This window comes from Barbus barbus (genome assembly GCF_936440315.1).
Source record: "Barbus barbus genome assembly, chromosome: 6".
Taxonomy (NCBI): Eukaryota; Metazoa; Chordata; class Actinopteri; order Cypriniformes; family Cyprinidae; genus Barbus; species Barbus barbus.
The window spans coordinates 26,055,001-26,080,696 of record NC_136734.1 but is presented as its reverse complement, the minus strand read 5'-3'; the positions used below and the strand labels follow the sequence as shown (position 1 = coordinate 26,080,696).

General features: G+C 37.2%; 1 protein-coding gene across 3 annotated transcripts in view; it reads right to left on the bottom strand.

The window, feature by feature from the left end:
- LOC306871942 (misshapen-like kinase 1) overlaps positions 1-25,696 on the bottom strand; it is a 42,031-nt gene that overhangs the window by 6,615 nt on the left and 9,720 nt on the right. Inside the window, exons 3-24 of one of the 3 annotated variants that reach the window (XM_079420215.1) lie at positions 24,340-24,522; positions 24,002-24,112; positions 22,022-22,112; positions 21,470-21,600; positions 20,601-20,655; positions 19,490-19,568; positions 17,927-18,102; positions 15,582-15,651; positions 13,957-14,167; positions 11,345-11,455; positions 10,605-10,691; positions 7,018-7,194; positions 6,777-6,938; positions 5,858-6,016; positions 5,624-5,703; positions 5,442-5,545; positions 4,713-4,807; positions 4,486-4,509; positions 2,944-3,092; positions 2,738-2,858; positions 890-1,006; positions 624-735 (exon numbers count right to left, since the gene is read on the bottom strand). In XM_079420215.1, coding sequence (XP_079276341.1) covers positions 624-735; positions 890-1,006; positions 2,738-2,858; positions 2,944-3,092; positions 4,486-4,509; positions 4,713-4,807; positions 5,442-5,545; positions 5,624-5,703; positions 5,858-6,016; positions 6,777-6,938; positions 7,018-7,194; positions 10,605-10,691; positions 11,345-11,455; positions 13,957-14,167; positions 15,582-15,651; positions 17,927-18,102; positions 19,490-19,568; positions 20,601-20,655; positions 21,470-21,600; positions 22,022-22,112; positions 24,002-24,112; positions 24,340-24,522 — 2,605 coding nt within the window. The remainder of the gene's footprint in view (positions 1-623; positions 736-889; positions 1,007-2,737; positions 2,859-2,943; positions 3,093-4,485; positions 4,510-4,712; positions 4,808-5,441; positions 5,546-5,623; positions 5,704-5,857; positions 6,017-6,776; positions 6,939-7,017; positions 7,195-10,604; positions 10,692-11,344; positions 11,456-13,956; positions 14,168-15,581; positions 15,652-17,926; positions 18,103-19,489; positions 19,569-20,600; positions 20,656-21,469; positions 21,601-22,021; positions 22,113-24,001; positions 24,113-24,339; positions 24,523-25,696) is intronic. The other 2 variants (XM_079420216.1, XM_079420217.1) reach the window with 2 other exon arrangements.

Sequence of the window (25,696 nt, the reverse complement as noted above, 5' to 3'; positions counted from 1 at the left end):
CTTGCTTTCCTTTAAAAACCATATAAGCATCCTTAAAACGAAAAGTCTTATCTTACACAATTTGGTTTGTCAAGTACATTTATTAAGTGTATTTTTTAATTAGAAAACAAGACCAAAATACTGATCATTATTCTCATGATTTTCCAATGTATTAAATCTGTGAACAAACACTACCATTTCAAAGTTTTGGGTCAGTAAGACTGACAAAAAAAGAATGAATACTTTTATTAAGGGGTGTATTAAACCCAATAAAAAAAAGAAAAATAAAATATGAATGTCAATGATAAAAAGTGTTGTGATTTTTAATAAGAAATGTTACTTGAGCAGCAAATCAGCATACCAGAATGACTTCTGAAGCATCATGTGACACTGACGACTGGAGTAATGGCTGCTGAACATCCAGCTTTGCCATCGCAGGAATAAATTACTTTTTAAAATATAATAAAATAGAAAGTATTGTAATATTTCACAATACTATTTTTAATATATTGTTGATTAAATAAATAAATATAGTGAGAATAAGACACTTCTTTCAAAGTCTTCCCTAGTACCTCAAATCAATGAACGGATGTGCGTGTATCTTAACAAATACCCAGTAACTTTCAGACAATTTAATAACCTACCTCCAACAGACATGTTATCGCCTGTGCCCCCTGATGGTTGGTACATTCCAAGGTCCACAAAGGTAGTAAAAGAGGACTTTCCAGAGGCCTTCACCAATCCCCTGGACTGATACTGAAATTGATTGCATGATCTGAGTTAACCAATGAACTACACACATTGGGCAATATATTTGTTAATGACTCAAATAAACAAAGAAAGAAAATATTATGTAATTATACAGATGGAGAGAATGAATCTTTAAAAGTTAGGTGGGCAGAGCGCTCACATCATAGGTAGAGTCTTTCCCAGGGGAAGAGTGGGAGGCAGAGTCTGTGGGAGAGTGGGAGGGCTGAACCACATCAGGCAGGTTGGTGTATCCATTATGACTACGCTTCTCTGGAGTCTGCCAGAAACAAACACACAAAAACAAACACATATTGGTACTGGGAAAAAAAAAGCAGTGAATTCATTATTTTACTTTCATGCATGCACACAAAGGCTCAAAAGCTTTTTTTGAGGGATCGTGGCGACACTACTGAGGGGAACCTTCAAACTGTAAGTACTGAAAATACGCTAGTGAAACAATAACACAGTATATGCTGCATTAATAAGGCAATCCCATAAGTACAAATTTATAGGAAATTAATCACTTTTTAAATAAATGGTGTTTATTTGAATTTTCTTTTGATTGAAGAATTGTAGAAAAATAAAAATAATAAACAGCCCAACAGATTTCAACATTAATAAAAATATGAAATGTTTCTTGAGCAGCAAATCAGCATATTGAATTATTTCTGAAAGATGTGAAAATTAAGACTGGAGTACTGGCTGCTGAAAATTCATCTTTACAATCATAGGAATAACTGACATTTTGAAATTTATTCAAATAAAAAAACATTTTGTACTGTAATAATATTTAAAACTAATATTACTGTATTAAATAAATGCAACATATACATATACACATATACATATACATATACATATACATACATACATACATACATAGGTGTGAAAAAGTGTTGGGCCCCCTTCCTGATTTTTTATTTTTTTGCATGTTTGTCACACTTTGTTTCAGATCAAACTAATTTAAATATTAAATCAAAGATAACACAAGTAAACACAACATGCAGTTTTTAAATGAAGGGGTTTTTTTAATGAAGGGAAAACAAAATCCAAACCCACATGGCCCTGTGTGAAAAAAGTGTTTTTTGGAAGGTGTGTGTCCCATTACATCTGGTGTGTCCCATTACATCCCACTACAAGGTCATGCCACAGCATCTATTGAGATGCTGTGGCATGACCTTAAAAAGGCGGTTCATGCTCGAAAACCCTCCAATGTGGCTGAATTACAACAATTCTGCCAAGATGAGTGGGCCAAAATTCCTCCACAGCACTGCAACAGACTCATTGCAAGTTATCGCAAACGCTTGATTGCAGTTGTTGCTGCAAAGGGTGGCCCAACCAGTTATTAGGTTTAGGGGGCAAGCACTTTTTCACACAGGGCCATGTGGGTTTGGATTTTGTTTTCCCTTCATAATAAAAAACGTAATTCAAAAACTGCATGTGATGTTGTGTTTACTTGTGTTCTTTGATTAATATTTAAATTTGTTTGATGATCTGAAACATTAAAGTGTGACAAACACGCAAAAAAATAAAAAGTTCACACCACCGTGTATGTATATATACATATGCATGCATGCATACATACACATATATTAGTGCTGTCAAACAATTAAATCGCATCCAAAATAAGTTCTTTTTTACATAATATATAGGTATACTGTGTATATTTATTATGTGTATATAAATAAAAACACGCATGTATGCATTTAAGAAAAATATGTTATGTTTATATATTAAATATATTTATTTATAAAATATAAGAATATAAATATATAAATGTATATACACATGTAAATATTTTCAAAATATATACTGTATGTGTGTATTTGTATATACATAAATATATACGGTACAAATACATACATCATGAAAACAAAAACTTTTATTTTGGATGCGATTAATCATTTTACATACACTCATTCAAAATGTAGGGTAAAGATCTGAAACATGAATACACATCACATTACATTATAAAGATATTTAGTAGTCTAAAAAAAAAACATCTTACCCTCTGTACAAGCATGGTTTGGTCTCCATATCCTCCGGCACGTTCTTCGTCCCCTCCTTCACCTTCCTCTTCCTCATGGACCACCATAGTGTTAACAGAATCAGAATCTGCATCACGTGGTCTGATAAAGACATTAAAAGAAAAATGAGAAAAATGAAACCAAAAAAAAAAAAAAAGGGAAATATTCACACATCATCATCTTGTACCGGTCAGTAGGGCTTTCCTCTTCCGCTCCCTCTCCACTCTCACTCTCTTCACTGCTCTCACTGCTTTCTGAGGAAGAGGAGTAATCATTAGCCTTCACCGGGGGCCGCGGCTGCTCCTCTGCCCGCTCCTTAGAGTACAGACCGTGGTCCTGACACATTCACATGAGGAAGAAATCAACAGGAAAGTGAGAAACACTTCATCACGTGCCATCTGTAGTCACCATAACATTCACATCGGATCTCTCCAGATTGAATCAGACCATAAGATTTTGATCATGCATTCTGTCTTTCAAAAGCTATAAAAGAGTTGAGGTTGTGTTGTGGGTGTGGGCATGGGATCTTGGTTGGGGAGGGTAAATGTGGTCACACAAAGACCATGAGCATGGGACTGTCCTTCTACAGATGCTGGTGGTTGTGGACTGGTCTGTAGATGAAATCAGCAGGACAACAGACTTCTGAGGAGAGACGGGAGACGCTAAAGAATGGTCCAAGATGCATGAGTACATAACACATCCTGTGTGAATGTCTCTTCGAGGAATAGTTCACCCAAAAATGAATGCTTGTTTTCTTTGGTGAAGACATATGATATTTTAGAGGAGGTTTTTTTTTTGTCCATAGAATCAAAGTCAATGGGGTCATTATTGCATTATTCAGAAAATGTACACTACCTTTCAAAAGTTTGGTCTCTTATGCTCACCTTATGCTAAGCTTCATTTATTTGCAAAAATACAGTAAAACAGTGATATTGTGAAAGACTATCACAACTTAAAATAGCTTTTTAATTTGAATATTAAAATATTTAAAACAATTTGTGTGTAGGCAAAGCTGTCCCAGTCTTTAGTGTCACATGATCCTTCAGAAATAATTCAAATATACTGCTCAGAGTTACTGCTCAAAACAATTTCTAATTATAGATTTAGTGTAGACATTCAAAATATACATGTGATTAATTGTGATTGACTTGATTAATTGTGAAGTGACATTCGTGAATGTGAATGTCACTTCACAATTAATCAAGTCAATCACAATTAATCACATGTATACTATCGTTCCGAATTTTGGGTTCAGTATGATTTTGTTTTTTTTGGAACTCTATTAAGCAAAGATGCATTAAATTGATCAAAAGTGACAGTAAAGCCTTGTATAATGTTACAAACTATTTTGAATGTCTACACTAAATCTATAATTAGAAATTGTTTTGAGCAGTAACTTTGAAAGTATGATCCCGTCAAAATCATACTGAACCCAAAATTCGGAACGATAGTATACATGTGATTAATTGTGATTGACTTGATTAATTTATCAGCATATCACGCACGTATTGTAATTAATTAGATTGACAGCTTTTATATTTTTCTATCTTAAATAATGTGATTTATGCAGTGATTACCCAGAATTACATATTTATGATTCATTACTTTCAACATGTTATGGGAAAAAACTGTTTGACATTTAGCCTCATCCACATGAACATCACGAGACGATGTAATCATGCAAGAACACAGACCGACATCATGCTGATACACAGATACGGGCACTGACCTCTCCTATTGCTCTCTTATAGCTCTGAGGGCAGGAAGAGGAAGGAAAAGAGATTGATGAGAGGAGAGAGGGATGAGAAGGATAAAGGGAGAGGAGGAGAATGTAAGGAATAGAGGTTAGTGTTTAGAGGAGGGCTGAGTGTGTTCAATCTATACAAGACACAGGCGAATGATTTGGGACTCTATGCTACTCTTATGTTTATGTGAATGTGTGTGTCTGCATCTCACCGCTGGTCTGCTGGGTCTGGATGAGGTTCGGGATTCTCCTGGTTTGTGTCGGCCGTCATGAGAAAGGGTGGGGGAGGAATCCATCTTGGACGAGCCTAAAATAAGCCCACAACATTATACACTTCATTGTTAAGAGTGTAGGGATCTGCAGCAATTATAAATATTTCAAAAAGGGGTTTTCACCATAGAACCATTTTGGGTTCTCCAAAGAACCTTTCATCAATATTGAATTGAATTGAATTTATTTATTTGATCAGGGACAATGCACAAAAAACATTAGTCTAAAAAAGAAGAGATGTCATGTGCCAGGTTATAGCAAAAAATGCTAATTTCCACCCGCAGTCCCTGGACAGGTTGATATTATACTTACACAAATTCATAAAATATATACAAAATAATACATGGAAGCATTACTTACTGATATATTTCTTACTAATATTTCTTAGAATCATTCTTTTCTTAGTCTGAAGAACATTTTAATAATCTAAAGAACCCTTATCCACTAAAAATTATGCTGATGCAAACCAATTTCACTTTAAATTCCATGATTGAAAAAAAAAAAAAAAAAAAAAAAAAAAATCACAAAATCATGGAGGGACTGATTAAGACATTATTTAGTATGGTAATTAAGCTGTTGTCCCCACGACATGGGTCATTTCAGGTTGTACTACCCTTACGGGGAGATGTGGCGCCACAGTTTTGGCAAAACCTGACCTATACAACACTCACTGAGTATGCGGTGTCTTTCTAGAGAGCCGGTCTGTGGCAGGTTGGACATGATGCTCATGCTATCTCCTCTCTCCCAGCGCTCATTGCGACTCAGATCAGGATTACTGACACGGAGAGAACACAGTGCAGGAGTCAGTGCAGTCAAATGATTTGTGTAGCAGTTGGATGCGCGTGTACGTTACCTTGCTCGAACTGGGTGTCTGATGCCAGAGGAGAGATTTGTGTTCAGTGCAGTGGCTATGGAGGCTGTTCTCTGGGGAATCTAAAAGAGAGAAATGGGGTCAGGAATTATTGGAAAACTGTACATTAATAAGTGTGATCTATGCAACCCCTTATTACATTCTCTATTTTCACATGCTGTTTTAGTGCCCAATCCAGATGAGTTTTACTAAATCTGTATGATTATTTTGTCTTACTTTAGGAGGTTGTTCAATCTCAGGAAGACGGATCCAGGGTCCCCTGTCGTCTCTCATTGGCCGAGACAGAGGGGCAGGGGTCTCTGAGGTGGGGTCAGAGTTTTGACGAACTAGTTCTCTGGAGTGTAGAGGACGAGGTGTGGGTGTGGGAGAGGGATCCTGGGTGGGGAAGGCGGACATGGTCTTAGTGGGCTGATCGCAAAGAGACTGAGAGCGAGGGACAGGAGCGGCATACGGTTTTAACGGCACCAGGTGGGCCATCTGGAACTATGGCAGATGGGAAGGAGGATGAACGAACAGGAGTGGAGACGAGACAGAAAGTAGTTTGTCAGTGTAAGAAAAACGTGGGAGAGTGAAATGTTTTTTTTTTTGAGAGAGAGAGAGCGAGAGAGAGAGAGAAAGAGATAAGTCAGGATGTTTTTACAAAAGGGGTTTAGAAGAGTGGAAATCAGTAAAGCAGTTGTGCAAAAATGGAAACAGGATTGTGTCATGCAAAGAAAGGAAATAGGCCACCGGGGTTGGGTAACAGAGAAAGGTAGAAGATCCAGTGCAGGTTATGCAAGTGAAGAGGAAGTTCCCGAAAATTATGGAGGATTACAGAGGAAGCAAGTGGGCCCCACAGGAAAGAAAGAGAAGGAAAAAAAAAAGAAAAGTCATTTAAACAGAGAGAGTAAAGAGTTAGCCAGAGCATGCAGCATTAAAGAACAGAAATGATGGCATCCTCCTCCTAATTATTATCCTTTCAAAAGTTTAAGGTCAGTTTTTATTATTATTTAATATTATTTTAAACAAAAAACACTCTGAATTCTACTTGAATTGATAGCCCTAATCATTTTGTCACTGTTTTGGAGGTATGACTACTGAGTTTACCAAAGTGAAATTTTACTGATTTACAGAAAAAAAAAAAAAGATTGCACACCTTTCCCTGCCCACCCTGTGGTTCCACAGGTCTCTGCATAGGTGGGGTCTGTGCAGCTCCTGATTGGCTGATTGATTCTGAACGGGACTGGATATTGGTGTCAGACACTGTAGTGCAGATTTTAGGAGAGCCCTGTCTGTTCAGTTTACTGCGCTCCTCAACCTGAGAAACCAAACATAAGAGTTTATATTCTGACAGTTCAGTTCAGAGAGCTACGGTCCTCAGCAGGTTGCAAGTGTACCTCTCTAGCCCAGGCCGGTTTGTTGTTCTCTAGGTTCTTGCTGTAGTGGTACATCTGTGGTTTCTTGTCTTGTTGCTGCTGCTGCTGCAGTGAGACGAGGTATGCGTGCTCCTGCTGCAGCTGTCTCTGAAGTCTTTCTGACTGTCTCTGCTCCTCCAGCTGTTTACGCTTATACTCCTACACACACACACATGAACAAACAATTAATACCTTATTAACTAGCAAAAAGTGACTACTGGAATTGCAGGCACAAAAAACAGTTACATAGCACAGCACACTGTCACGTGCATAAATACTCACACACGCAAACAAAAATGTAAAACATATGCCCCTTCCCAACATGCAAATGAAATAATTATGAACTGATGAATAATTACACACAAAACATGATTATTTGAGTTTTACAAGGTACAAAGTGTTTACTGTTAAACTGAACAAAGACAGAAAAACATTTCCTTAGCTGTACTGTACAATTCTTTCCTCAAAGATTTAAAGCAATTGAACAATTTGTACAATAGATGTAGTGTACTGGGTACACAGAGATGTAATTATTGTGTGTAATTATGTCATGATGTTCTATATTGATATTTTGACCGTATCCCCAATTAAACTGCACATTTAAAATGAAACTAATCCAAAGCAATATAAACAAAACATTGACTAAAACACACATTTTGACACATAAATGAGCCAAGCTTGATGAGTTTCACTTTAGTAAAGGTTCTTGTGCTTTAGAACCGGGGTCTAAATCGGGTTTATACTTCTCCAGGACCCAAAAATCCAATCAGACCCCAGAGGGTTGATCCTGTTTGGGGTCTGTAGCTAGATTTCCATTTTTTTTTTTTTTTTTAATGAAATAAATACTTTAAGCAAAATGCATTTGACTGATCAAAAATGAAAGTAAAGACATTTATAATGTCACAAAAGATTTCTATTTAAAAACACATCTGCTCTTTTGAACTTTCTATTAAAGAATCCTGAAAAATGTATCACAGTTTCCACAAATATATTAAAAACATTTCTTGAGCACTGACATCACAGGAATAATTTACATTTTTACATATATTCAAATAGAAAACAGTTACTTTAATTTATAATAGGGTCCCACTTTATATTAAGTGGCCTTAACAACTATGTACTTGCATTTAAATGAATCATTAAGTACAATGCACCTATTGTGTACATACATGTTTTTACACTGTACTTATATTTTAAAAATACCTGCATGTAATTCCATCTGTAATTAATTTTTGCAATTACATTTATAATTACACTGTTGACCCATCCCTTACACCTTAACCTACCCTTAAACCTACTCATACCACAAACCTGTCCCTAACCTTCCCCGTATCCCACCTCAATAGCAGCAAAAGTGTTTTGCAATACAATAGGAACAATAAGTACATTGCATTTATTTTCTGATGTAAGCACATAGTCGTTAAGGCCACTTAATATAAAGTGGGACCAATAATAGTATATTCACAATATTACTGTTTTTACTGTATTTTGACCAAATAAATGTAGCTTTGGTAAGAATGAGATACTTTCATATATATTAAACATTTATACTGTAGCATGTTCAGTACCATAATGAACTTACATACTTGATTTTAATGCTTTCATTGCAAAGTCATTAACATATTTAAATAATTATTTACAACCCGAATTCTGGAAATGTTGGGACATTTTTTAAATTTGAATAAAATGAAAACTTAAAGAATTTAAAATCACATGAGCCAATATTTTATTCACAACAGAACATAGATAACAAAGGTAAGAAATTTTACAATTATGCACAAAATGAGCTCATTTCAAATTTAATGCCTGCTACAGGTCTTAAAATAGTTGGGATGGGGGCATGTTTACCATGGCGTAGCATCTCCTCTTCTTTTCAAAACAATTTGAAGACGTCTGGGCATCGAGGTTATGAGTTTCTGGAGTTTTGGAATTTGGTACCATTCTTGCCTGATTTAGGTTTCCAGTTGCTGAAGAGTTCGTGGTCATCTTTGACGTATTTTTCGTTTAATGATGCGCCAAATGTTCTCTACTGGAGAAAGATCTGGACTGCAGGCAGGCCAATTCAGCACCTGGACTCTTCTACTACGAAGCCATGCTGTTGTAATAGCTGCAGTATGTGGATTTGCATTGTCCTGCTGAAATAGATGTCGCCTGGAGGGGAGCATATGTTGCTCTAAAAACTTTATATACCTTTCAGCATTCATAGTGCCTTCCAAAACATGCAAGCTGCCCACACCGTATGCACTTATGCACCCCCATACCATCAGAGATGCTGGCTTTTGAACTGAACGCTGATAACAGGCTGTAAGGTCTCCCTCCTCTTTAGCCCAGAGGACAAACAACAAGATTTCCAACAAGAAATGTCAAATTTGGACTCATCTGACCATAGAACACTTTTCCAAACAATCCATTTTAAATGAGCCTTGGCCCACAGGACACGACGGCGCTTCTGGACCATGTTCACTTATGGCTTCCTTTTTGCATGATAGAGCTTTAGTTGGCATCTGCAGATGGCACGGTGGATTGTGTTTGACCGACAGTGGTTTCTGGAAGTATTCCTGGGCCCATTTAATAATGTCAATGACAGAATCATGCCGATGAGTGATGCAGTGTTGTCTGTAGGCTCAAAGACCACGGGCATCCAACAAAGGTCTTCGGCCTTGTCCCTTACGCACAGATTTCTCCAGTTTCTCTGAATCTTTTGATGATGTTACGCACTGTAGATGATGAGATTTGCAAAGCCTTTGCAATTTGAACAACGGAACGTTGTTTTTAAAGTATTCCATAATCTTTTCATGCACTCTTTCACAGATTGGAGAGTCTCTGCCCATCTTCACTTCTGAGAGACTCTGCCTCTCTAAGAGATACCTTTTATAGCCAATCATGTTACAGACCTGATGTCAATTAACTTAATCAGTTGCTAGATGTTCTCCCAGCTGAATCTTTTCAGAATTTCTTGCTTTTTCAGCCCTTTGTTGCCCCCGTGCCAACTTTTTTGAGACCTGTAGCAGGCATCAAATTTGAAGTTAGCTCATTTAATGGATAAAAGTGTAAAATTTCCCCGTTTAAACATTTGTTATGTTCTCTATGTTCTATTGTGAATAAAAAATTGGCTCATGTGATTTGAAAGTCTTTTAGTTTTCATTTTATTCAAATTTCAAAAACGTCCCAACATTTCCGGAATTCGGGTTGTACAAAGTACAAGGTCATATGCTTGCATATACATAATATTTTAAGTTTACTTATTGCTTTATCTTAATTTGGGAGGGTCAATGTAACATTTAGCTCAACTTGGGCTTCTTAGCTTTAGGTTTTTAACTTTAGCTGACTTTAACTTAACACTATTTTCCTTCAATACATATTTTCATAAAAATTTGTTTGTGACCAACCAATAATTGAAGACCCCCTGCTCCAAAGCTGTTCTAAATTCCCCACTCTGATACCAGCAGTTGTTTGATCATTAAAGCATTATTTAAGGGTCCTGTAACATGAGATGCATCAAAATGGGCTGAGAACCGACAAGACCAGAGCAAAGAAACAGAAGGAAGAGAAAGAAAGGTGTGTGTTACCATTAGCAATGCCTGCTCCTGCAGTAATTGCTGCTGCAGTATCTCTAACTGCCGCTGCTCTTCCTCCAACTTATGTCTTATAAACTCCTATAGAGAGAGAGAAATGGGGAGCAGTGGAGGAAGAGGAGGAGGAAGAGACAGATCAGAATAGACTCAAAAGGATGGAACAAAAAGATATTTGAGGGAGTGGACAGATACACCTATATGTGCAGCCTCTGAAGAAAGAGGCAGACATTTTAAATAAGTGTTTCTGATGGGCTTTTTAAAATGGCTGAAGACACGAAGTGAAGAGATTTGTTCCACGCACTTCATTCACCTACTGCGGTAGAGCCGTAACATCACACCGCTTTATAATCTTAAAATGGTGCGCAACGAGTGTTTACAAGTGGTTCCTGTCACTCCGAGGAATGTGTTGTGTATGCGGCTGTTTAAAGCAGGTCAACTGAAGGAAGTGTGATGTGAGGCATGTACATGCGAGGTCGTTTTGAAGAGTGTGTCCTGTGGCACACTGTGCACTAATTCATGCTGATTGGTCTTTTGTGTTTCTGTCAGTTTGAATTGTATTGAATGTAGGGCTGCACACGGCTCACCAACACACACACACACACACACTGCGTTTGAGAGCCTGCTGCCATGGCAACCACTCCACAGACATTCCAGGGCCAGAGCTGTGCTGAGTGGAACACCCACGCTCTGCCGCGATTGGACGGCCGGCTGCAGTTCTGTGGCTGATTGGTTACCTGCTCTCTCTCTGCTATCCTCCTGTCCTCCTCTCGTCTCATGTCATCGAGTCTCCGGTGAGGAGCTTTATCCTGTTGCTGCCGCACCATCTCTCTCTCCTTCCTCTGTTGCTGTGTGTGCGTATGTGAGAGAGAGAGAGAGAGTCACTTTAATATATTTGCCCGAAATAATAAGAGCCGTCCTGTTGCTAAAAATCATCTAATGCTTTTGAGAGGGGAAATTAAGGGGGAGAGAACGAGTAACATAGCCAGAGAAAAGATTAAAATGAGAGAGAGTGAAAGTGACTAAGACACTGGACACTGTTGTGGTGAGAGAGAGGGTGACTATAGTGATATTGGTGAGTCAGTGCACTGCAGCTCTGTATTCAGTAGGTTAGTGGCTAGATGGTGCTGTGTGCAGGTGGCATCCTGTAGATGGCCTACACAGTATGTAACTTTGGACAACAAACCTAAATTCTAGCATTCCCAACACAAAATCTGAGACCAGTGGTGAAAAGGTTTTTTTTTAATACATTTGTTTAAATGACAAATTATATAATTAGAATAACAATTAACTCCTCATGTTTGTGTAAAGCTTGTTCTCCAAACATTATTTGAGAAGGTACAAAGAAGATTCATTGTGCTTCAATTGAAGATTATTTGACTGTAAAAAGAGTCATATTATCAGTGACACAAACATACTAAGTATTATTATTATTATTCATTACCGTTTAAAAGTTTAGAGTATGTAAGATTATTAAATATTTTCGAAAGAAGTCAAAACAATAATATTGTGAAAAAATATTACAATTGAAAATGCTTGAATAGATTTTAAAATGTAATTTATTCCTGCGATATCAAAGCTGAATTTTCAGAAGCCATTATTCCAGTCTTCAGTGTCACATGATCCTGCAGAAATGTAACTCTAATATGACGATTTGATGCTCAAGAAACATTTATTATTATCAATGTTGAAATCACTTGTGCTGCTTAATGTTTTTTGGACACATTTTTAAGGATTCTTCAAATAGAAAGTAAAAAAAAAAAAAAAAAATCTTCAAGCAATATAAAAGTATTATAAATATAATACAATAACATATATACAAATAAATAAAAGTTTTATTACACACCCCGCATTTTTTAGTGGTAATGTATTATTAAATGAAAATATGGTTCCATTTTATATTAAGTGGCCTTAACTACTATGTACTTAAATTTAAATTAATGTGATACAATGCACTTATAGAATACATGCATATTTTTACGTTGTACTTATTTAAAAAACATACCTGCATGTAATTACATCTGTAATTAATTTCGGCAATTACATTTATAGTTATACTGTTGACCCATTCCTTACACCTTAACCTACCCTTAAACCTACCCATACCACCAAACCTGTCCCTAACCTTATCCATATCCCACCTCAATAGCAGCATGTATTTTGCAATGCAATAGGAACACAATAAGTGTAACATTGTACTTATTTTTTGATGTAAGTACATAGTAGTTAAGGCCACTTAATACAAAGTGGTAGCGAAAATATTTATTTTAGCCCAAAATATTTCTTTGCTTTATTTTTCTCATATTTTCAATGCGGTTTCAGATTTTTGTACCCTACTATATATAGTTAATTTAGTGCTGCATTCCGTAGCCCCCAGCAAACATGTCTTGATCCCTCATGGACTTGATTTAATTAGCTTAGCTGTAAGGGGCTTGACTTTGAGAATCTCTCTTAGAGTATAAACGCAGACATGAATGTAATGCTTCATGATGTTTAGTACATAACAAATACACATACTCCTTTGTGTTGTGACCTATTCATCACCCCATGTCTCACTCAGCTAATGCAGTGCTAATCAACCATTGTGTCCTTTCACAGACATTTAGTGACAGTGACCACTGGAACTAATTCAATTAAAAGTTTGACTTTGCACAGTAGTTCTCACTCATTTAACTTACTCGTCTCTCTCAAATATACCTATATGTCACAAAATTCCACAAATACTTCAGAGAGCAGCTCTAGATAAGAGAAAAATGTTCAGCAGTTCAAACAAACACTGGCTCTGTATGCGTTTTATTTAAATCGTCAGGGAATATTCTAGGAGAGGAGATAAAATCTAAAATTCCTCAATGATTAGATCACCAAACAACGAAATCTGTGCCACTTTACTCATCCTCATTCTGAAACTGTACCACCTTTCAAGAACATACTGGCCACTTTTTTAAACATTATGAAAGCAAATAAAGACTAGGACTATTAACACTTCTGGAAGGTTGCAAACACCATATAAGTATTGTAAAAGCGGTTCAAACTTGTTCAAAGTCTTCCAAAGTCATATGAATGATGCATAGATTAAGATTTATGTTATTTTGGAGATCGACAGTCTTTGTCATTTATTCATTTACATTATAATGAAAGAGTTGACCAAAATTAATTTTTGCACTCCATGAAGGAAAGGAAGTGAGCATAATTTCTGGTGAACTTTCACAATAATCTTTAGAAAAAGAAAAAAAATTGGCAAGCATGTTTATACTGACACCTTACATGATTGGCCTCTCTTAACTTGTCATTTCCTGTTAGAAAAGAGATCATCCTCAGTTACTTTAACGTGCACGTGTAAGACTCATACCTCCTCCAAGCGACGCCTCTGTTCTTTCTGCTCCTCTATCCGCTTCTGTCGGTCATGCAGCAGCTGGCGTTTGTGCTCCTCAGGGTCTCTGCGCTGAGCAGCGAGCTGCGCCTGCTGTCTCTTTAAGGCCTCTGAGCGTTCCTTATTCTCCTGCTGCAGCCGCAGGAAATCCCTCCGCAACGTCGACTCACCAGGAACATTCAAAATAGAGCTTCAGACAGACATAAACAGAATTCAAGAAGTATTAGCAGATATAAACAGTTCGTAGTTTTCAAGAAGGAATGTGCAGTACGTTAATTTCTTTCTCAGGTACATCAGTGTCATGTACTCATGTGCAAATGAGCTAAAGGATTGAATCATATGGTTTAACGGAGGAACCATCTATGCAGATAAAACAGGGTCCCACTTTATATTAGGTGGCCTTAACTACTGTGTACTTACATTTAAATTAATCATTTGATACAATGCACTTATTGTGTACATACATGTTTTTACATTGTACTTATATTTTTAAAAATACCTATTTTGTAATTACATCTGTAATTACATTTCTAATTACTCTGTTGACCCATCCCTTACACCTTAACCCACCCTTAAACCTACCCATACCACCAAACCTGTCCTTAACCTTACCCGTATCCCACCTCAACAGCAGCAAAAGTGTTTTAAAATACAATATGACCACAATAAGTACATTGTACTTATTTTCTGATGTAAGTACATGTAGTTAAGGCCACCTAATATAAAGTGTGACCTAAAACAGTTCCCTAAACAAATTCATTAAGGGTGAAAGAGTAACTTCTACCCACAATTACAAAAATAACATCACTTCCAAATAACAGATGTCATGTTTTGGCAAACAGGAAAGTCCCGCCTCAAACAAACCAAAGCTTACCTATTCTTGACTCATTCAGACATGTACAGACAAGTCCAACTCGAGTCTCAAATCTTCTCTCATACATTTTTTTTAATCAAAAGATAATTTAATTTAAGTAAAGTCTCTCAAGTTATGTACTAGTTCATTTAAAATCTCAAATCAGTCATCTTTTAGTTTGTCAAATCTCATGTCAGTTTTATACTAGTTTAAGTGAAGTCTCAAGTCAGTTATCAACTACTTTAAGTCTCTGGCAAGTTATCTACTAGTTTAAGTCTCAAGACAGTTATCAACGAGTTTAAGTTATCTTAAGTCGGTTATCTATTAGTTTAAGTGAAGTTTCAAGCAAATTTATTTGCCAGTTTGAATCAAATCTCTAGTGAAATGATTAATTTAGGTAATGTCTCAGGTCAATTATCTATCTAGTAGTTCAAGCAGAGTTGCAAGTCTGTCATCTACTTAGTATAATCAAGTATAATAGTTTAAAAGATTATGTAACAGGTTAATTTTCTATCAAGTTTTCTAACAAGTCAAGTTTCAGATGAATTATCAAGTAGTTTAAGTCAAGTTGACCCTAAAGAGTTTCCGTCTCTAAACTGGGATAGGAGAATATCATAAAATTTACACACATCAAGTTACTGAGTGAACACTAAATGGCAATAACATTGCAATTAAAATCTTCTGGGGGAGTTTCTGCAGCATTGTGTAGTGCTATGTAGGGCTGTGTAAACACAGATGCTGCCGTGTTTACCTGGATTCTCTCTCATCTCCTCTGTTCTCGTCTTCTTCATCACTACCACTGTACTCATACTCTGTCTCCTCTGAGAGGAATCAAGATAAAATGAGAAAGAGAGAGACAGAGAGAGGGAGAGGAGGGCAGGACAATAACGAGAAAGGCTTTAGGCATTAATATACAGCATATTGTGATAAAATTAGCATATTGTGATAAAGTTCATTATTTTCTGTAATGTACTGATAAACATTAGACTTTCATATATTTTAGATTCATTACAACACAACTGAAGTAGTTCAAGCCTTTTATTGTTTTAATATTGATGATTTTGGCATACAGCTCATGAAAACCCAAAATTCCTATCTCAAAAAATTAGCATATCATGAAAAGGTTCTCTAAACGAGCTATTAACCTAATCATCTGAATCAACTAATTAACTCTAAACACCTGCAAAAGATTCCTGAGGCTTTTAAAAACTCCCAGCCTGGTTCATTACTCAAAACCGCAATCATGGGTAAGACTGCCGACCTGACTGCTGTCCAGAAGGCCATCATTGACACCCTCAAGCAAGAGGGTAAGACACAGAAAGAAATTTCTGAACGAATAGGCTGTTCCCAGAGTGCTGTATCAAGGCACCTCAGTGGGAAGTCTGTGGGAAGGAAAAAGTATGGCAGAAAACGCAGCACAACGAGAAGAGGTGACCGGACCCTGAGGAAGATTGTGGAGAAGGACCGATTCCAGACCTTGGGGGACCTGCGGAAGCAGTGGACTGAGTCTGGAGTAGAAACATCCAGAGCCACCGTGTACAGGCGTGTGCAGGAAATGGGCTACAGGTGCCGCATTCCCCAGGTCAAGCCACTTTTGAACCAGAAACAGCGGCAGAAGCGCCTGACCTGGGCTACAGAGAAGCAGCACTGGACTGTTGCTCGGTGGTCCAAAGTACTTTTTTCGGATGAAAGCAAATTTTGCATGTCATTCGGAAATCAAGGTGCCAGAGTCTGGAGGAAGACTGGGGAGAGGGAAATGCCAAAATGCCTGAAGTCCAGTGTCAAGTACCCACAGTCAGTGATGCTGGTGTTGGTCCACTGTGTTTTATCAAGGGCAGGGTCAATGCAGCTAGCTATCAGGAGATTTTGGAGCACTTCATGCTTCCATCTGCTGAAAAGCTTTATGGAGATGAAGATTTCATTTTTCAGCACGACCTGGCACCTGCTCACAGTGCCAAAACTACTGGTAAATGGTTTACTGACCATGGTATTACTGTGCTCAATTGGCCTGCCAACTCTCCTGACCTGAACCCCATAGAGAATCTGTGGGATATTGTGAAGAGAAAGTTGAGAGACGCAAGACCCAACACTCTGGATGAGCTTAAGGCCGCTATCGAAGCATCCTGGGCCTCCATAACACCTCAGCAGTGCCACAGGCTGATTGCCTCCATGCCACGCCGCATTGAAGCAGTCATTTCTGCAAAATGATTCCCGACCAAGTATTGAGTGCATAACTGAACATAATTATTTGAAGGTTGACTTTTTTGTATTAAAAACACTTTTCTTTTATTGGTCGGATGAAATATGCTAATTTTTTGAGATAGGAATTTTGGGTTTTCATGAGCTGTATGCCAAAATCATCAATATTAAAACAATAAAAGGCTTGAACTACTTCAGTTGTGTTGTAATGAATCTAAAATATATGAAAGTCTAATGTTTATCAGTACATTACAGAAAATAATGAACTTTATCACAATATGCTAATTTTTTGAGAAGGACCTGTAATATGGCTAAACGGAGTTTATGCAGACTGCAGCACTTTTAGAGTCTAAATCATCTGCACTCTTCCTTAACTGATACTGTATGCGCTCTAATAACACTGCTGAAGGCTGCTGGCTGGATGCTTCCATTTTTAGCTGTTCCTTATTCTTCATATCCAAAAAGAAACATAATTCGAGCCCAACTGTGCTATTTGATTACACTACTGACCACAGATCTCACGACTTACTCTAAGCTACGTGAGTTATGTACAAGCACCACTTTGTCCAAGTCAAAGATGAGCTCTGATTGGATGGGAGTTTTAGTGGCTTTACTGCACAAAGGCAAGTAAACAAACTTTATTAAACATTCTGTTCCACCACAGAGCTCTGGTGTGCGAATGGATGGATACATACTAATCTATAGTCCCAGAGGAACCCCTGCATCTATCCTGACTCTTAAAACAAAACTAATTCAAAAACTGGATTAATTATTAAACACTTGTATCAGAAAATGTGAAACAGAAAGATTCTGTCTTGGGTTTCTGGGATTGATAAAGCTTTACTGTTCTTGTCTATAATCATTTGTTAAGACATGCAACAACACACATACAAATACCTTTTTCGCCACGTTTCTTGCGTGTGCGGTCGATGTGATCTTTCAGCTGGATGCGGACTTGTCTCTCAGTGGGCTGGTCTCTGATGAACGAGTGCTTCAGCAGCTGTTCTGTGGATGGACGACTCGGATATGACTTCACAAGACAGCCCTCGATGAAGTCAATGAACTTCTTAGACCTGAAAGAGACAGTAAAACATGATAGAAATTAATATATTAAGAGGAAAATAAATTCAAGAGAAAGCCTGATTATGGAATGCTGTTGTAGAGGGCAACAGAGAATGCCCTGCATGCCTCAGGCCAGTGCGAAAGCTTTTCCGGCCAGTTGGTGGTACAGCTACTTGATCTATCGGGTAAGTGCTGCATCGACACTACATCACTCGAAGACAAAGTCAATTTCTTTTTATGCCATGAAAACACAAGGGTTTTCTGTTAAAATACTTGTTGCTGTGAATTCTACTGATTTCTAGGTCACCAATCACAAAGGTAAAGTCAGCTGGCCACCACAGATGAAATGCTGTTAAAAATGGGCTAATAAGTTGTGACAGTCTTGGAAACTGCAGTTAGTTAAACACATTTAATGAAATATTTGGGGATATTTTGATGCTTTTGAAAGAAGTCTCTTAAACAGAAATAATGTGGAATATTATTACAATTTAAAATAATGGTTTTATATTTGAATATATGTGATGCTGAAGCTGAATTTTCATCAGCCATTACGCCAGTCTTCAGTGTCACATAGGATGGTTTTGTGTTTGAGACATCTCTTTTTATTATCAATGTTACAAACAGTTGTTAGTTAACATTTTTGAAAACTGCTCAAAAGAACAATATTTATTTGAAAGATAAACCCTGTGTAACATTATAATTGTTACTGTCACTTTCAATTTAATGCACTCCTTGCTGAAAGTGTTTTTTTTATATAAAAATCTACTTTTAAGCAGTGTAGATTAGATTTCTTCCTGACACAGTAAGAAACACTTTAAAAACTCTTCCTTAATAACATAACTTAGATTTCTTTCTTTAAAATTTGAAAATATTTTAACTCAAACTAAAACGAACAGAAAACACTGGGGGGTATAAGAAAATGGCTGTTTTAAACAGTCAGGAAGCAGAATGTTACACATCATTGCTAACAAGACACAGTAAAACATGGCTGCCTTTAAATTCCAGCCCAACATATGCTCCATCTCTACTTCTTTAGCCAGCTGTTCAAGGGCAGGGCTCTGACCAGAAGGACTAAAATTATTCCAACCTGAAAACTAAAATCACAGCATGCCAATATATGACAACTACAACCAACCAACAGAAAAAAAAACAGATACAAAAAAAGGGAAGAAAGAGAAAGCCTTTTTCATCATACAAAAGCACTCTATATGTGTGGAGATGTAGGTGGGTGTAAGAGCAAACTCCTGTCTGAGAAACATTATTAAACAAGGAAACCACATATGAGAAGAAAATATGGATCGCAGCGAGCATAAGTGTGCAGTGCGTGTATATATAGACAAGGGGAAAAAGGGAGGGAAGGAAGAAGGAAAATATAGCTTGATCTTAAAATGTCCTCACCATTTCTTGGACTTCAGTTTAGGAGGAGGGTTCCGTGGGATAAGGAACAAAGCTCGCATGGGATGCATGTCACACAACGCTGAAGGAAAGAGCAGAGCAATCAAACACGCTGATAAAAGACTCTTTCACCCATGTGTCCAATTATCAGACTAACTGACTCAAGAGGTGACAACAATTCATGAACGCAAGTAGAGCAGTGACTGGGTCGCTGCTACACGCTGTCCGTGTGAGCGGGTGACTGTGTGTGTGTGTGTGTGTGTGTGTGTGTGTGTGAGAGACAGAAAACATGACTAAGTGTTGTACTGCATAAGTTATGACACTGGAGCACAGATTGACCACCACCTGTGATCTTCTTTTTAAGGAGTGTGAAATATCACACAAGAAATTTTGTTAAAATTGATGATTTACATCTACTAGGTACTGATTTGTTTTTTGTTTTTTTTTTACTTTTTAATATTTTTTTTTACTATTATGCCTTTTGTTTAACTGGTATAAAAGGAATGGGGAAGAGGGAGGTTTAGTATTATTGTTTATTTGTTTGCTTGCTTTGTAAAACGTAATTTATTAATTTTTTTCTTATATACCATTTAAATGGCAGACGTATGTAGTATGTACATCGTATGTAAAGCCATGTAGGTGCTTTGCGAGGAGTTGGATAATAAAAATATAAGTTGACAACCTGAAAAGTTATCATCCATTACTTTCAATATTAATATAGCTTTAATTAGAAGTTACTGATGTAGATATAGCTTTTGGTGTAAATGGGCCTTCATTTCTGGTTGTCTAATCGGATTGGAAGAGCAGTGTTCAAATAGCTTTCACTGCTTACAGTATCACTCCATTTGCATTTCAGACCAGGAAGTATGTAAACAGTATGGTAAAAGCAGTAACGGTTGATTTTGATTATTTTGACCCTTTTTTGATTATTTATTTTAAAGCAGGAGCTGTAATGGTGACTTCCATGTTAGTGTAATGCAGTCGGTACGAGGGACTGATATAAAGTATATACATACGGTATATGTTCTTGTTCTTAATAAGGCCTGGATCCACGCTGTAATGCGAGGTTGCATCAGTAAACACAAAAACACTTGTGTTATTACACAATACTTACGAGGTGCTCCTTCAGCCATCTCTATAGCGGTGATTCCCAGAGACCAGATATCACTCTGTTGTAAAACAACAAAAAGATATATGCTATTGTACTGATGTGATATAAAAATAAGTAAATAAACACACAAACACACGCAATCAATTGACGAACTGCAATTTTGTATCGAATAAAAATAAAGATCCAGTTTAAAAAAAAATGAGTAACATTAACATTAATCATTTATTGTTTATTTTGCATTAACATTAATGCATATCATGAGCTTGAAAGTGGAAAGCAAAAGAATGTTTCCACTAAATAGTAATATAGAAGAACCATTTCCTCTTCTGTACTCATTGAAACCAAGTGACGGCACGCATTCAAACCAAGCAGAGAAAAAAAAAGTGTTGTATTGAGCATCACTTCAATAAATAATGACCAAGCTAAATATCACATATAAAAGGTTATGGCAATTTTTATGGCGAAAAGCTGGTGATATTGAAGCTAGTATTTATGAAAAGAAATCCAATGGTAATGGCTTTATAATGTTAAATTGATATATTTGATATATTTTAAATTGATCTCATTTTATTGTCAGTAATCACAAAAATCCTGTGCATGTAATAGTGGTATAATTATTGGTCTCAGAGCCTGATAGCAGGGCTTTGTGTGATCTCAACTTACAGTAGCAGCCATCATGAGAGGATGCAGGTAATTCTAGACCTGATAAACATATTGTAATTTAATATACATTATATTAAAATGGACCATGCTTATTGACCCACACACAGGTGTACACAACCGTTCAAAAGTTTGGACTTCTTTCAAAAAAATCTGACCAACCCCAAACTGTTGAGCAGTGGTGTACATCAACAGTTAGAAGCTCAATTTACCCTATAATCATAGGTGGAGTCCGGATTCTCATCACAGGCAATGACTTCTGGGGCCATCCAGTATGGAGTGCCAATGAAAGTGTTTCTTCTGCCGACTGTACGATCCAGCTGTGCGCTCACCCCAAAGTCCACTACAGAGAGTGAGAAAAGAGGAAGCAATCAGAGTCTGTAATATTACAGGACACTTTGTGGTTATAAACAATCTTATGAAACCTGTTGCGCAGCCCAAATGTTTATATTCATCTATGCTAATTCCCTCCCTCTCATACATGCAGACACACACTCTTCCACATCCACCACACTCTCCCTCAGGTTGTGGTGTGTGAAGATATTTTTGTCATGGTGTCAGGCCTATATTAATGAGCTCGGTGCTTTGCTCTAGTTGTTAAAAGATGATGTTCTCTAATCAGACAGGATATAGGCTAGACAACACACACGCACAAAACAGAACTATGCAAATCAAATATCATCACACCAGACAGCCCTGAATCAAAAACAAAGTTTATGAGAGATTCTGTTTTGCTTAGTGTGACAAGCAAATATCTCACTCACCAAGTTTAACCTCTGCATTCTCTGTAAGCAGTACATTCTGTCCCTTGATGTCCCTGTGGATGACTTTATGAGCATGGAGGTGAGACAGACCCTGTGGAGCAGAGAGACAGTGTTTACCGGCTGTACGACATTACATGTAAATTACATGAAACTAAAAGATTAACTCAAGTAAGGCTGCAGTTAAGTGTCATGTGTCAAATACGTAATGTATATTGTTAAAGCTGGCATGAAACAGAAATTATGATCCGTCTTCTAGGGCTGAACGATTAATCGAAACCAAATTGTAATCGCGATTTGGATTGATGCGATTATTGAATCGCATAGGCTGCGATTTTTGATTAAATAAATATATGTATAGCGTCAGTATTAAATACTGCTCATGTATGCACTGCGAGTTTGAGCTGCTTATAATGCGCATCTGAAAAAGCAACACACCAAACATCCTCCTCAACTTCCCCAAGCGTTTATAAACCTGTTTTCCTACAAAAGAGAACATTTTATAACATGATTTTACTCCACAACACCAATCAAGTTCATTTTCTGATTTTAAAAAAAGTTTACATTCAGCAGATAGAAATATTGCATTTTATTGATTTAGTATCTTTTTGTATCTTGAGTTTGTATTGATCTGAACACCGTTGTGTAAGTTGTGGCTGTACTTTACTCTGGCATTACATCCCACCCAGCATGTTGTATATTATATTACTATAATTAAAAATCTTTTTGGAAAATTAAACAGTTTTTCTTACAAACTTATGTGATTTGATAAAATACATTGAAATATAATTGTATACGGGTAATAGAGAAATTACAATTAGCTTCAAGCTACAGATGACAATTAGGGAAAGGGAAGTGGTGTGTGGCCAAGTATGGTGACCCATACTCGGAATTTGTGCTCTGCATTTAAGCCATCCAAGTGTACACACAGTAGTGAACATACACCCGGAGCAGTGGGCAGCCATTGCTGCAGCACCTGGGGAGCAGTTGTGGGTTCGGTGCCTTGCTCAAGGGTCAAGGGTGGAGAGAGTGTTGGTTATTCACTCCCCCACCTACAATCCCTGCTGGACCTGAGACTCGAACCCACGACCTTTGGGTTACAAGTCCGACTCTCTATCCATTAACTTCTGACTGCGATCCAATGTGGATTTTGGCCAAATGATGTGGCACAAATATGTTGTTAATAACATTCAAGAAGAATTTTATGTGGCAAATACACAGTTACAACTTCTGTGGGGCGTGAAGAAAAAGTAATGTAACTAGTAGTGCAACTAATTACTGTTGCCAGAAAGTAATAAGTAAAGTAACAATATTACTTTTGAAAGGAGTAAATAGTAATGAGTAATATATTACATTATTTGAGTAACTAGCCCAACAATGGTCATAACTGGATGCCACTGTCCATATTAGGGATTTCCTGAAATGTCATGAGCTCTGTTACTTCTGTGATGCACATTTGAAGTTTCCACATAAAGGCCCCCTTTGGCTTACAGTATGAATGAAACGGATATTTAATTTGTTTAGCACTCAGTAATGCACACTCAATCCTATTTTGAGCATAGATAGGACAAATTAAAACTTCTCTCTAAAGGAATTTGATGGAATCCTGCTGTTTTCGGTCTAATTATTATTTTGTTTGTTTGAGTTTTTTTTTTATTTGTGTAAAAATCCCATTTTAAATCCCAAATCACAATTAGATTTTTTTCCCCAAATCGTGCAGCCCGTCTTCTCTTCTATGTTGTGACACATTCAGGTTGCTGAGGGAAAGGATTATTGTACCCCACTTGCACCAGAGCATGTCAACAGAGAGATGTAATTGTAAGGGGACATTATTGTTTTTTATTTAAAAATATGAGGGAATATTAACAAAAAAAAAATGAGCACACATGAACCATTTATAATAAGCACAGCAATATAAAAAAAACAAAACAAAAAGAAGAAGAATTGTCCATTTTTATTTCATGGTAAATTCATTAGTCTTACTCTCAGTATTTCTCTGCAAATGTAAGCAATCCAGTCTTCTTTCAGGGAGCTGCCTTTTGTGTTCTTCACCAAGTCTGTTACTGAGCCGGCACCGCAAAACTCCATCACCAACTAAACCAAAACAAACAAAATTTACATGTATCAAACTGCAACTTGATACAGGCTATATTTTCCCCAAATCAACAAGGTCCATGACCTAAAAATGTAAAATTTTCATGCTAAACCATTTCCACTAATGAGAGAGCACAGCTATAATTTATCACTGTTCCGATGCAGGACTTTCTAGCAGGTCAGAAATCACAGGTTATGGTGGTGATCAGGTTTGAGGAAGCACAGACCCAGAGCTGGTCGTCATGTCCGGGTGGACTCTTCTTCACGAAGGCTCCATAGTAGGTGGCGATGTTCCTATGGTGACTGTACTTCTTCAGCATGTTAATCTCAGCTTTGATTTCCTCCTCCTCTTCCTCAGTCACATCCATGACCTTTATGGCTGCCAGCTGACCAGTCTTAACATGACGACCCTGAGACAGAAAGAATTTCAATAGCAAGTGGCATAGAAATTAATCATTTACACATTTAATTTGTTAATACACCACTACCAATGTACTTTATGGCATACTTAATTTAGGATAATATGAAGCGGTAAGGCTTAGAAGTATGAAGAAAATCTATGAATATACAGTGCAGTTCACAAGATGGGGGGGGGGGGGCAGTATGATTTTATTTTTTTTATTATTAATACCTATATTTAGCAAGGAGGCATTCAATTGATCCAAAGTGATAGTAAAGACTTATAAATGTTATAAAATATTGCCATTTCAAATAAATACAATGACTTGTACAGACACTATAAGGACAAAAAAGTGTTTCGACACCCCTTTCTTTAGAACAGAAAAACAAAACTGGCAACAAAGATGGAAACATAATTCATGCATTTAAAAATTGTATTTCCATCTCTGTTGCAACAGTTAAGGACGTGTCTAAAATGACAGTAGCCTTATGTACAAGTCATTGGTGTTTGGTGATGAGTTTTTGGATCAAGGTCTGCATATAAAGTCACACCAGAGGTGTTCAGCTGGGATCAGGACTTGGCTTTCTGCAGACCAGTCAAGTTCTTCCACACTGACTGAATCAATCATGTCTTTTTGAATCGTGCCTTATACACAGAGGCACTGTCATGTTAGAATAGAAAAGGGTCCCGTCCAAACTATTGCTATAAAATTAGAAGCACTGAATTCCCTAGAATATCATGATATGCTTAATAGGGATGCGCGGTATACCGATACTGGAAAAATACCGGTATATATTATATTTCAAACGGTACGATATCATAATTTTGCTCAATTCGGTATTTCATACGCTGCTGTTGCAAAATGCACCTGTAGGTGGCAGTGCTTCCCAAATTGCTGCGCAACTGGTAAATGTGACAACAGAACAACGCGATGGATCAAACAGATGAAACTCTATCAACGCACCCGAAATTAATAAACAAAGAGAACAGTAGAAGTGAAATATGGCATTACTTTGGATAAAAAACAGATGACAAAGGTGAAGGAACTGACCTTACTGCACCTGTATGCAAGCGTTGCTATAGGCCTAAATCATGTTGCCACAGGAACACATCAAATCTTTAAGCATTTGTCGCTTGCTCATCCTGATCTTTTCAAAGAATTAAGAGATCGACAGGTGAGTGCA